This window comes from Henckelia pumila, chromosome 2 (assembly GCF_033568475.1).
Source record: "Henckelia pumila isolate YLH828 chromosome 2, ASM3356847v2, whole genome shotgun sequence".
NCBI classification, from domain to species: Eukaryota; Viridiplantae; Streptophyta; class Magnoliopsida; order Lamiales; family Gesneriaceae; genus Henckelia; species Henckelia pumila.
In genome coordinates this window covers 111,575,513-111,590,042 of record NC_133121.1, presented here as the reverse complement: position 1 = coordinate 111,590,042, position 14,530 = coordinate 111,575,513, and the positions used below count along the sequence as shown (strand labels likewise).

General features: G+C 31.1%; 1 protein-coding gene across 1 annotated transcript; it reads left to right on the top strand.

Annotated features, from left to right (window-relative positions):
* The first annotated feature begins 18 nt into the window (after positions 1-18).
* LOC140878170 (calcium uptake protein, mitochondrial-like) lies at positions 19-2,622 on the top strand. The gene is made up of 7 exons (XM_073281781.1): positions 19-376; positions 904-971; positions 1,144-1,367; positions 1,450-1,533; positions 1,677-1,890; positions 1,980-2,276; positions 2,413-2,622. Exons 1-7 carry the CDS (start codon positions 19-21, stop codon positions 2,620-2,622), a joined length of 1,455 nt encoding a protein of 484 aa, XP_073137882.1.
* The last annotated feature ends 11,908 nt before the right edge of the window (positions 2,623-14,530 follow it).

Below are 14,530 nucleotides of genomic sequence, written 5' to 3'. Positions count from 1 at the left end.
ATGTACAGTTAATTAATCATGCATTCTTTGGCATCGCTATTGAGAAAACCCACTTCACAGACTCCATCTTTTGCAGCTCGAGGCCTGAAATCTCGTACAATTTCCAGAAAATCAAACAATCCAATTATCTTGAAATCGTCTTCGGGAAATGGTGGGAGGAGTAATTGTTCTTGTAGTGATGATCAGTTTGAATCTTCGTTTTTCAGGTCACTTTTGAGATCAGTTTGCTGTGGGACGGTGGTTGTTGGAATATCGGGACTCGGCCTTTTCTATTGTTCTTCATCAATCTTTGGTTCAGATTCCATGGTTTCTTATGCAGATTCCGGAACCAATTTGAGGGAGCAAGAAAAAAAACTAGGTGGCTTCTTATTCAAAGGTACGTATATCAATATGACCATGGTATGGTTCGCACGCGGAGGTTTCAGTTCCATTGATATTTCATGGAACGGTCGGTTATCGTCGCAGAGTATTTTAATAATAAAAATATAAATAATTATATAATTTGAAATATTTTTAATTCAAAGAAATTGAAAAAATTACATAAAATGTTCAGCGATTGCCGTGAAATCCGTGAAATTGCCGTTCCGTTCCGCGACGTCCGTAAAATCGCCGATATTTTAAATAAGAACAACGTTATATTAATCAACTATTTTCACCCGAAACTTTGTGGCGGCAACTGTCTTTCTCGTTCCGAAACGGTCGTTCCACCCATTCCGCAACCGTTTTTGCGAATCATGTATATGACATGTATAATAAATTTATAAGGTAGCTGATATATGTTTGTAGATCATATTGTTTCACTGTCCTTTTCTATTGGTGGGGAAAAATTATAATTGAATATTCAATATGTGAAAACAGAGACATGCATATATAAATCTTAAGCTAAATAGTTCAATCTTTCAGATGCATACAGGAGAAAAGTTTTCTTCAAATACGAGAAACGCATAAGAACACGAAGTCCTCCCGAAAAGGTGATTTCATTCAGCAGTGCATGCTTAAATTCCTCTCCGATAATGGAAGAGCAGTCACTGAAATACTTGCATGACATAACATATCGACTAGTATGTTGTGTATATGAAGTGGATTAAGATACATATTTGGAGAACAACCTTTTTCTGAATGTATCTATGGATTTCATTTCAGGTGTTTGAGTACTTTGCAACGTTTCGAACATCGTCGGGAGAAATATATATGACACCAGTAGATTTGATGAGAGCAGTGGTTCCTGTATTCCCTCCATCTGAGGCACATAGTGTCAGGGTCGGAAACCTCGCAGGGGAGTGGACGACTAGCGATTTACACTTTGCTCCTTCCAAGTTTTTTATGTTATTTGATACCAACAATGACGGGCTTATTTCATTTCCAGAGTTAGTATATCAATCAAATTTGTCTCTAGAAAATGTTATGTGACAAAATATGATCTCTCTTCAACTCTTCTTGCTGTGACAGGTATATATTTTTTGTCACACTATTGAGCATCCCAGAGTCGAGCTTCTCTGTTGCGTTTAGGATGTTTGATCTTGATAACGATGGGTATGATACTGCATTTTCGCTTTAGATTTTACAGAGCAAGATATGATCTTTATTCATCTAAAGTATAAGCAATATCCTTTAAGTTTTATACTAAAGGCAGGATTAATTTTAATTTATCGTGCGAAAATGGAACTTTTGCACAGCGGTATAGACAAACAAGAGTTTCAAAAGGTGATGAACCTGATGCGTACTCAAAATAGACAAGGGGCTAACCACAGAGATGGGATGAGGATTGGACTAAAAGTTTCTGGTTCTGTGGAGGATGGAGGTCTCCTCGAGTACTTCTTTGGGAAAGATGGTAAAGGGCGCCTTGAACACCAGAAATTTGTTCAGTTTTTCAGAAAATTGCACGATGAAGTACGTTGTTTTCGGCTCACACTAGCTCATACATGCTCTCGAAATTCAGTAGACCACATTCTATGACAAATTGTGTGATTCATGAACAGATACTGAGATTGGAGTTTTCACATTATGATTTTAAGTCACAAGGAACTATCTGTGCAAAAGACTTTGCCTTATCTATGGTTGCTTCTGCTGATATGAGATATGTAAACAAGTTTCTGGATCGAGTTGATGAACTTAACAATGAGACATCTCTAAGAGATGTGCGCATCACATTTGAGGAATTCAAGAAATTCGCCGAGCTCCGGAAAAGATTGGAGCCATTCTCCATAGCCCTCTTCAGTTATGGCAAAGTGAATGGATTGTTGTCAAAGCAAGATTTTAAAAGGGCCGCTGATCAAGTAACACACTTCACTTATAACACATCCCTCTCCCCATTATTTCTTAATCTTTATGCCTCAATATACTACGCAGTGATCACTTGTCGATATATATGTGTTTGAGTTACTAACAAATTAATGTTGCAATTCCTTTAAGGTTTGTGGGATCAATCTCACCGAAAACGTGGTCAATCTGATATTTTTCATGTTTGACACAAATCGCGATGGGAGCTTAAGCTCTGATGAGTTTTTGAGGGTGCTGGAGAGGCGAGAAAACGACATTTCCCAGCCACGAGAGGCTGGCTTTGCTGGTTTGATATCATGCTGGTTGGATTGCTCAAAGACTCGATCTTCCAAGATGTTCTAGCTAACTTGTTCATTGAGGCTTAACACTCTTGTGGAGCTGAAGGAAGTTTTTGGCCTGGTGTTTGATCTTTCAAGTGCTATTATAAAAAAAATTATTATCTTAATTTTGGTGAGAGTCTATATACCATTTAAATATACTCACCAATACAAGTAGTCTAGTATGGGGGTATATAATGTAGATCGACTGATTCATTGTAGAAATACAGAAAAATGTTCCCATTCAATAGAATCATATATGTATATCAATATTACAGCTTTCTTTAATTTTACCCTTCAGTTTTTGTTTACAAAACATGCAAAGATTACTTGGTTAACATTGCAACAAGCCAACAAGAACAATATATTCTGTGCCTGAAAAACATATAACACCAATTTATTATACACGCCATAAATCAAATTTCATCAATGCAAAAGCTTAAACGTACACAAATCCTCCTTTCAAGGAGCATTCATTTCTATCCTTTGACTCAATTTATTGATTTACTCTGAATATACAACATAAAATTCAAGAGAAATAACGCTCCAAAAGCAATTAAATATGGAATTAATTCATTTCCATGCCCCCCAACCCCTATAAATAGCAAATCTTTACACACACATTTGCATCTCATCTTTTGTTTCATATATCATCAAAAGCAAAATGTATACACAACGTTGTTTCATCTTCGTTATCTTTGCAGGGATTTCTCTCCTCTTGACTGCTCCCAGCCATGCAGATTCAGCCGGCGGCGACATAGGCGCGCAGGGCTCGGTCGCGGTTACTGGCTCTGCCGGAGAGGTGCAGGGCCTAGTCGGCGTGGCTGCTAGGGGCGCGCTTTCGCTGCCGCATATTCATGAATGCCTCGACATAATCTTGGCCGTGCCGGGGTGCCTGAAGGAGATAATCTCATCCTTTGTGAGCTTACAGCCGAAACTACTCGGGCCTCAATGCTGCAACGCGGTTCTGCAGATCAATGGGAGTTGCTTGCCCAAGTTGTCTTCCAAGTTGAACACCGACTTCCCTTTCACGTTGATAAAGAACTTCTGCGCCGCACGAGTTGGCTCTCCTCCGGCGGCGCCGCCGCCTCCATGCAAGAAGCATCACCGCTGCAAGAAACAAGACGATGAAGCTTGATCATTACCTGCTTTTTTATATATATGACGCCTTGATTTAATATTGTAGGAGAATTTGAATTGAAGGTGTGGTTTTTCATTTTGTTTATGGTTGTTTGCAAATTTGCAAGTTGTGTGGCCTGAGGCCTCTCCGGTTCGCTGCCAAGATAGCGCCGGAGTTGGAGTTTGGCTACGTTATCAGTATAAACTATTATGATTAGTTTGCATTATAACTTTATAAGTAACTTATTTTATAAGAATAACTGTGATGTATTGGCTTCGAAAAAAGATATATGTAACAAAATGTTAACAGTTCTGTAGTTTAAATTAAATAGAATAAAAAATTTGTTGTAAATAAAAGCATAAAGAATATTCTAAAAAATATTTCTTGAGAAAGTAAATAAAATTATAAGGAATATTCTAAACATATCTGTTAGCCATCTCTATAATTTATTTATTTTTAATAGAACACATTTGATATAAAGTTTGTATCAAGAACTAGATGAGGCGGAGGCAGAACAAGCTGCCCCTGTTCCAGCAGCTGAACCTTAACTGGAAATGAAGGATTAAGCAACAAGGCAGAATACAATGGCATGATATATGTAGAAGAAATCTAGTGGCAGATCCTGAATCATCCATATCAGCTTCAACTTCATATGATCATTTGAACAAATTCCATTTACAAGGAAACAGCATTCTACAACAAATGTTTTACATTATTATCACACCATCAAAGTAAATATTCACAAGAAACAAATCAAGAAACAACATATTGCCACCAGTTACTACTAGCACATTCTCAAGGAGTAGATCCCCACAGAACCTCAGCCACAATGTTGGCAGATTCGGCATCCGAAACACAACACTCCCTAACTTTGTCCAATATCTGCTGCTTGAAGGCCCGTTTCTCCCTCTGCCTCAATCCCTCTCCCACCTCCAACTGCACCGCAAATCGGGCCACACAGCTTACAAATGGCTGATGCTGAGGCTTATGGTGTCGCCTCCTCTCCGACTTCGTCTCGAATCCATCGGCAGTCACAGCACTCCGCTGTAGTTCCACCAGCTTCTTTATCAGACCTGCTTTCAACATAACTTCCACCGCCTCCTTCCGACCGAAATAACCTATTTCCATTATGCAATCCAAAGCCATGATTCTCATTTCCATGTCTTCAGATGACAGGTAGCTTACAATCTTCAATATTCCGCCGCATGACTCGATTTCATCCACCAAAGGGCTTTTGATGGCCTTTATCAGCGACGAAAGGACTTGTAACGAACACAAAGAATCCATTGAAACTAAAGCTTTCACGCTCCCACCCACCAATACCGATCCCACGAACACATCTTTATTGAAAAGCACCAGCCTTTGCAAGGAACTCGCCGCCTTTTCGCGAACCATCTTCGAGAAATTTGGAGTGCACAACACCCATACCAGCTCCGAGAAAATCCCTGATCTCAAAAGCAAGTCCTGCAAATTTATGTCAAACCCACGAGATATCCTCTCTTCCAATACAGTAATTTTATCACACAACTTGTCTTCGTCAATCACAGACATATACGAATCAGCATCTTCCGAAGAACGCAACTCCGACAGAGTCTTCTTCAAGCTGGAAACAACTTCGCGATCAATACAAGCCTCGAGTTCCGATTTGACGGCCGCCGAGTGTCTGGAAAAGCCTTGCGATCTGAGACGACTGGCTATGAAAGATCTGATACCGTGATTCGAAGGCTTGGAGCTGTTGTGCTCCTGAATTAAATCAGTGAGCTGGGAGAGATGCTGAGATATGGTAAACAGATTTGGGTCACCGGAGATGATGGAAGTTGAAGCCGATTGGAGCTCAATCAAGGCTTCATCGGCGGCCGAATCTTGGCCTGCTTCCAGCTCATGCGTAACCTTGTTGATTGCTTCCAAGATTCTGCACAAACGGTGATAGATTTCTAGTTTTTCTTCTTGTTCTTCAGAGTTCATGCCATCCATCAAGATTTTCTGGGAGAGATGCTGATTCGAAAACAAAATCGCATTCAGATACTGTTACGTGGGGGAATATGAAGAATATCCCACCCCCTTTTTAATAATTTTTTTTTAAATATTTGGGAAGAGACAAAAATACCAATGAAATTTCAGAGCAGACGCCAATTTCCACAATTATTGGTTGTGTTAGTTGCTTGTTGCCTAATTCACCCCAGCAGCCACGCTTTTGACGTCAAATTATGTTGGCTTATCATCGGTCGCAAATATTTGATATAAGTGACAATTAATGGTTGACGTAACATATTATAATTTTTTTGATCGAATATTCAAAATAATACTGATATATCAAACAAAAAAATCAATTTTTTGGATATTGTATCGAAATTTTTTCAATACATAAACATTTTTTTGGCATATCGAATTTTTTTCTAGTATCTTTATGGTATCGGTATGGATTTTTTTCATACCAAAATTTTAAAATTTCGATATCGGTACCCGTATGAATTATTTCCATACCAATATATTTGATACGATATACCAAAAAATTACCCCTAATTCAAGATGATTCGATACCTCAAAGCATCTGGATATATCACAGTTATTTTGTTTACTGATGAAATCTTTGAACAGATGTAAACTGTACTGTCTATAATTAGATTTTAAGTAGGTATAAGATCCATAAATTGAAAAAAGAAATAAAACTTTATATAAGTTTATAGTATACACATAAGTAGAGCCGTCAATTTGGGTTAGGCCCGTCGGGTCGGCCCGGCCCGCCACACATTTTAAGTGAGTTGGGTTGAATTTTTTCAATCCAACAAAAAGTGGGCCTAGATGGGCCAACCCGCCTAGGCCCGTGACCCGCGCGGGTTGGCCCGCGGGCCTGAAGAATTAATAATTTATTTTTATTATTATTGTGATATATGTATTTTTTTAATAAAAGTTGTGAATTTTTTTGTATTAATTACTTTATATAAAATTTACATACATAAAATCAATAATTAAATTTTTTATTAATATGTTCTATTAATATTTATTTATGAAATGATATTTATAATTAATTATAATATTTTATTTATTTATTTATATTTTTCATGAGCCAACCCGCGGGTCGGCCCGCCTAACCCGCAACCCACCTTGGGTTGGGCTGAGTTGAGGATTTTTAGCCCGCCAGAATGGTGGGTCGGTCCGCCATCGACCCGCCAAAAGGTGGATTTTTAGTGTGTCAGCTCGCTCCGCCATGAGTTGACCCGTTTGACATCTCTACACATAAGGGCACATCGTGTGCAATAATGAGTGTTATTTTAAAACCTTTAAACTAAACGATGTTTTTGACCAAAATGTTTATGTGGCGTATGCATTGACTTTAATTCCATCTGGGGCGTAGATAATTGTGTCTCAAATTAAACAGATTCGTGTTATAGGTAGAGCTAGCTAAGCTGTATTAATTAATTTCAATGATTGTTCGTCTCGGGATTACACAGTTTATTTATTTAATTAAATCTAGATTTGAAATAGAGAAAAAAGGTGAATAATTTCTCGACCTTTGCATTTTTCACGGTGTTGATGAGATAATCGCACAAATAGTATTATCACACCACTTTTAGTTATCGATTTTTTTTTTTAATTTATCTAGTGATATTAATTTATTTTATGATTCCCATCCTACGTATCTAAAATCAATTTTAAATACTTAAATTTTGCATTAAAAATATTACTTGCATGAATTCAACGTTTGAGTTTGATCGTGATGTGTTTGCTTATGTGTGTATCATATTAATAATTTTAAATTTAAACATGAGCGTGCCACAAATGTAGTTTTAATCTAAAAAAAACAAAAAAAAAAACTAATAAGTTTATCATTTCTCAACTCAAAATATTCATGACTAATATTATTAGCTCTTTTAGAAAAAATAATTGTATTTCTCAAAAATACATATAAGAATTTGATTGATATTATAATTTGAAATTCAATATTTATCGTATACATTCATTATTTTATGATCAATTCCAAATAATCTGTGATTTTTAATTAACTCTGTTGGGTTTTATCAATAATAATACAAGCATTGTGTGTTTAGGGGTGGTTCGGTACGGTATATCGGATTTTCAACGAATATCGCATACCGTATCGAAAATTTTGATATCGAAAAAATCGTTGTATATAATTAAAATATATTTTATTATTATATTTTTTGATATTTCGGTATACCGAAAATACCAAAATTTTCCAAATCTTATACCGATAACAAAAATTTTGGTATATAAGATTTTTTTTCGATACAATATATGCAGTATGACTGCATTTTGATATTTTTCGCCAGCCATGTGTGTATTTTTTTTCTTCAAAATAATCATTTCAAGTACAAAAAATAAAATAATGTCCCACGCCGTACATGCACGAACATACGACATCTGTAACACTATTAATAAAAGAAATAATTGTAAATAAGTGCTCTCGTCCAATTATTCGTTAAACTATACAGAATGGAAAAACCTAAACTGTTAACACATCTCTCTCTTTTTTTTTTTTTTTACGTAATCTCTTAATCTATTTCTTCAGATTTGTATGTGTTATGTATTTTATTTTTTGTGTTTTGAAATTCAATTTTCTTTCATTTTTTGTATTAATATTTTCTTGGAAAATATGCTAAAATTTCGTTTTTTGTATTTATTTTCTTGAGAAATATGTTGTTTTAGTTTCTGTATTAATTAATTTGATTCGAGATTTTTTATTTTTCATCAAAAGTTATGTTTTGAATTTGTATCCTTTTTTTTATACATAAATTGGTTTCATGTTTTTGCTCGATTGATGTTAAATCATTGCTATTAATTATATTGGAATATTGCAGAGTTTCGGTGTTGACAAAACAATCTGGACCAAATATCAAGGTAAATCGAGTTTGTCCGAGATCTAAATCGAAGACGTAAACTATACAAGATTCAGAGCTAAACTGAAGACAACAACTGAGTTGACTTTGACTAGAGTCAAACTGAAATAATCAAGCAGTCGAGTCAATCAAACTGAGTTCACTACATTCATTTTAGGGAGCTAAACTGAATCAGTCTCTAAGAGCAAAACTACTCAAAGTCCAATTGCTTCAACAAATCCAAACTGAATTACCTAGACTAGACAGTGCAAGACTGATCTACCCAAACTGAACAAGTGACGATGTCAACTGGACATGTCAAAATAAAGATATCAGTGTACCTTTGCGGAAAATTCCCATACAAGCTAACTCTGCAAAGTTACAGAGCACAAAAGTGTGCCATCATATCAGAAGTACGAGGTAACAGACAAGATAAGATAACAGCTACAATTTGAATAAAGAGAGCCGTTACAATCCTCTTATAAATAGAGATCAAAGACAGTTTGAAAAAGCTTTCGGCTCTAAGAAGAACTCACAAAACACATTCAAGCTTACATCGATAATTAAATTAAGAGTTGAGGAATACAAGCACGCACTCAAGCATATCGGATTAGTTAGGATCGTATTGTGTAAAGTGTCGAGTTGTAATACAAGTCTTGTATTAACAAAATAGTTGAGGTGCTGCATGTCAGCAGGGACGGAGCCAGACTCTCGGTTCAGTGTATGCAATAATATACTATAATTAATCTATACCTATATAAAAGTGTGAATAAAAGGTCAAAGTTTTACAATTGTGAAATAAAAACTTTGTCCTTTTATTTATACTATAAGCAAAACCATATAAAAATATATAGGGTTATAAAAGTAAAAATAATTTTTTAGTTAGGGCATAAACGTAAATCAATATTTATATTATATGTAAAATTGATTATTATGATAAGGTCAAAATTAACAAAGTGTGTGCATATTAGATAAGAATTCAGTTTTCAAAAAAAATTAAAATACCAAAATACTTTATTTTCTACTTTCTTTAAGATAAGGTCAAAATTCAAAGTGTTTGCATATTAGATAAGGATTCAGTTTTCAAAAAATTGAAATACAAAAAACTTTATTTTTTATTTTCTTGTAGATAAATTGAAAAAAAATTTCGAAAAATATTTTTAAAAAAATTGTAAAAAAAGCTTAATTAAATACTAAAAGATTGAAAAATCAGATATTTGATTTTTATTTGTTTGTAGACTGGATAAACATATTTTTTTAAAAATATTATATATTTTAATTTGTCTAAGGATTTGTTGAAATAAATAATTATATCATGATTTCATATTTAAATATAAAAAAATATTAAATTTTAAAGTTATTAATATATATATATATATATGTGTGTGTGTGTGTGTGTGTGTGTGTGATATATATAAAATTTGAAAATTTAACTAATTTTTCTCCTCATAAAAGCTAAAACCATTAAAAAAAATTATGAGATAGTCTTGCAATTAATGAAGGAATATTAAATATACCAAAATAAATAAAAATATGCATTTACTCTCAAAATAGAAAAAAAAGTTGAAATAAAAGATGAAATGTAAACGTTTTTAATTAATGTCATTTAAAATTTAATAAAAAATTTCAGCAACGAAAATATTAAAAGCAAAAGGAGATAATTATATTTTGGAAAACAATAAATTAAAAAGAAAAGAGGATGTCCAACAATTACATCAATCATTAACGATATTGACATACAAGTAATAAAAGACGATACATACCAGAATGTAGTTGAAAACGATGAAATTATTGTTATTATTGTAACTAAAACTTTTTAGTAATAAAAAAATTATGTTCAACGAAAAAATAAAATAATAACGATAGCAAAATGTAAATAATTGATGGAGAAAGACATCATCACAAAAATTCCATTAAGATGATGTGTATATTGATTCTTTCATAGAAAAATAAAAAAAACGGATGGTAAATGAAAAAAAAAAAAGAAAAAAATTCAAAATATAAAAGGAAAAAATAATTGCGTAATAATTTAAATTAATGTTTAGAATGCATTATCTATATTACATTTGTTTTCCATAAATCAATAGTCACAATATAAATAATAAACACATAAGGTAAGAAATTAAAAATTATACAAAATAAATAATATTGTTTGAAAGCATACATACATGAGTTAGAAAATAAGACAAATTCATGATTAAAAAAACAGACCATCATTGCTCAAGAATAATCAAGAAAACAATAGAAAACACTGGCTGTAATAATTGCATAGGTTTAAATATCAACATTGTGACAAGGAAAAACTACATTAAAGACTATATTTATAAGCTTACATGAGTTATAAATAATGTCTTATTCTAAACTGTTAATGTAGATATAAAATAATGATGACCATAAATGATGAAAATATTAAAACTCGGGGGTTACATTGTTCGAAAATATTGTAAATTTTTTTTATTAATTAGTTGTAATGTTAAAGTTTATATTGATTCCATAACTAAACATGTAATAGTTTTTCTTTCAAATAGTATATATATTATCAATTATTATAAAATATACTTTATTTAAAGAACGACAACACTTCAATAAAAGGATGATAATGGATCGAGTCTAAAATTAGCCTTGTATTAAACTTGCCCCGGAGATACGAGTTTAGACTCTCCCAAACGTGTTCACAAATAGGTTCGAGTGAGTCTTCGCGTTTGGCCAGACCCACCATAGAAATTGTTATTAATAAAGATGATAATAATATTGATTTTTTCATAGAAAAAAATTAACGCATGATAAATAGAAAAAAATCGTAAATATATAAAAAAAAAATAATCAACATATAGAGTAAAAAATATATATTAATAATTTAAATTAAGGTTTATAATGCATTATATATATATGTTGTTGTTGTTGTTGTTGTTGTTGTTATTGTTGTTGTTGTTATTATTATTATTATTATTATTATTATTATTATTATTACATAAATCAATACTCGTAAAACAAGTAATTAACACATAAATTAAAACATTACAAAATAAATATTTTATTTTATTTGATTAACATATCTCACTTATTAGCAAATACATAATAAATCATATCGATTCAGATCATACATACATAAAAAATAAAATAAAACAAATGCATGGTACCAAACATATCATATTTTCTCAATATTAATCAACCAAATGATGAGAATTCGAGTTAAGAATTGATTCTTTCACAGAAAAATAAAAAACGTATGGTAAATGAAAAAAAAAGTGAGAGAGAAAAAATTCAAAAATCAATAATCACAAAATAAATAATCAACACAAAAGATAAGAAATTACAAAATAAATATTTAGTTTAATTAACTTATCTCACTTATTAACAAATAATGAATAAATAATATTGTTTGAAATCATATATACATGAGTTAGAAAATAAGACGAATTCAAGATACGAAACAAACTATAATTTTTCAAGATTAATCAAGAAAACAATAGAAAACACTAAATGTAATAATTGCATATGTTATAATATCAACATTGTGACAAGATAAAACTACATTAAATACTATATTTATAAGCTTACATGATTTATTGATAATTTTTTATTCTAAACTGTTAATTTAGATATAAAATAATGATGATCATAATGATAAAAATATTGAAACTCGAGGGATATATTGTTCAAAAATATTGAAATTTTTTTATTAGTTGGAATGTTAAATATTATATTGATTCCATAACTAAACATGTAATAGTTTTTCTTTCAAATAGTATATACATTACCAATTATTATAAAATATATTTTATTTAAAAAACGACAACACTTCAATAAAAGGATGATAATGGACCGGGTCTAAACTTAGCTTTGTATTAAACCCGCCCCAGAGAGACGAGTTTAGACTCTCCCAAACGTGTTCACAAACAGGTCCGGATGGATCTTCGTGTTTGGCTAGACCCACCATATAAATTGCTATTAATAAAGATGATAATAATATTGAATTTTTCATAGAGAAAAAATAATGCATGATAAATGGAAAAAAAATCGTGAAAGTGATAAAAATTCAACATATAGAGATTAATAATTTGAATTAAGGTTTAAAATGCATTATATATTAGTATTATTATTATTATATAAACATAAATCAATACTCGTAAAACAAGTGATTAACACATAAATTAGAACATTACAAAATAAATATTTTATTTAATTTGATTAATATATCTCACTTATTAGCAAATACATAATAAATCATATCGATTCAGAGCATACATACATAAGAAAGAAAATAAAACAAATGCATGGTACCAAACATGTCATATTTGCTCAATATTAATCAACCAAATGATGAAAACTCGAGTTAATAATTGCATAAGAATCAATATCAATATTGTGCCAAAATAAAACTATATTAAACATTATATCTATAGGCTAACATGAGTTATGGATAATGTATTATTTTAAACTATTAATATATATAGCTATAAAATTACGAATTAACGATAACTGTAAGTGATGAACATTAAAACTGTAAGCTTTTGGTAAAGTGATAAACGATCGATCCTACAATTGGTATCATAGCTAAGTTCATGAGTTCGATTCTCATTGATTACAAGGAATGCAATGAAGATTATTGAGTGCAATAATTGTCCTTTCTGGGTAAAAAAATCTAACCATGAAGCTTGGCTGCTGTGCGGTTTAATTAAAAGATTTGAGTTGCACTATTACCGTCAGTTATAGCTTTTGATAAAGCAGCAAATGCTCAGTCCTGTATATTATTACAAATTATTAATAAAATCTTCTTTATTTATAGGACAACGTCACTTCAATATATTACAAGATTTTAGAGACATTAAATAAAAAAATATACATTTATTCTCAAAATGGATAAGACGGTTGAAATACAAGACGAAATGTTAACATTTTTAATCAAAAGCATTCAAAATTCGAGCAAAAATTTAGCAACAAAAATTATTGCAATAGTAGATTTCGAACAACTTAGCATGAAATTAAAAATAAAAAAACCGTTCAATAACACATTGATTATCAACGATATTGACTTACAAAGTAATAGAAGATAATAATACAAGAATGGAGGTTGGAGACAATGAAATTATTTATACTCTAGCAAAAAATTATTTCAGCATGATCCAACAAAAGAATCAAAGAATAAATATATAAAAATAAAAATAATTGATAGAGAAAACATCTCAAAAATTATTATCGAAGATTGTGAGAACATTATTTTTTTAGGAATACATAATGGATGACAAACGAAAAAATCGTGAAAGAATAAAAAATGATTATGTAAAGAAAGAAAAGACGCAGTAATTTAATTTAAAGTTTAAAATGCATTATTTGTATTATTATTATTATTTCAAAATCAGTAGTGGTAAAATAATTTTTCAACACTATGTATTTTTTGTTATATTTTTTTCTTAAATTTTATTTATTAAATATATTATGACATCAAATTATATATTTTTCTCAATGTATAATTTATACAAAATTATAGTATTTGTTACTACCATTATTTGCAATAACGTCTATAAATTCAATTAGACTTGTAACATATAAAATCTAAACAAAGATTCTTCACACTCATTTTATAAAAAATATTGTAAATATCATCTTACATTGAATTTAATATTTACTAAAATATCATGAATATTATTAACTAATTGCATGTTTATCTCTTCTCATCTCAACTCATTTATTTAAAAATATTTATCGATAATAAAAAGTATTCCCACGTACAACGCACGTGACTTTTACTAGTACATGAAAAAATATCAATTAATCAACAATTAGAAATAATGTATTCTAAAATTCGAACATAAGCTACACACAACAAGAAGCACTTATTAATTGACGGAAAAACATCATAAAAATGATGATGAACAATACGTTCAAAATCCACAATCAAAATAAATTCGGATGGAAAATATAAACTCTACATTTTAAAAATAAGTATAACTTCAGAAAGGCACTATATATAT

Bases quoted from the DNA above. Each gene is read 5' to 3' on its own strand.
- LOC140878170 (XM_073281781.1), top strand. From the start codon at position 19: ATGCATTCTTTGGCATCGCTATTGAGAAAACCCACTTCACAGACTCCA. The intron at 1,534-1,676 runs GTATGATACTGC...ACTTTTGCACAG, and splicing joins TTTGATCTTGATAACGATGG to CGGTATAGACAAACAAGAGT. The intron at 2,277-2,412 runs GTAACACACTTC...AATTCCTTTAAG, and splicing joins TTAAAAGGGCCGCTGATCAA to GTTTGTGGGATCAATCTCAC.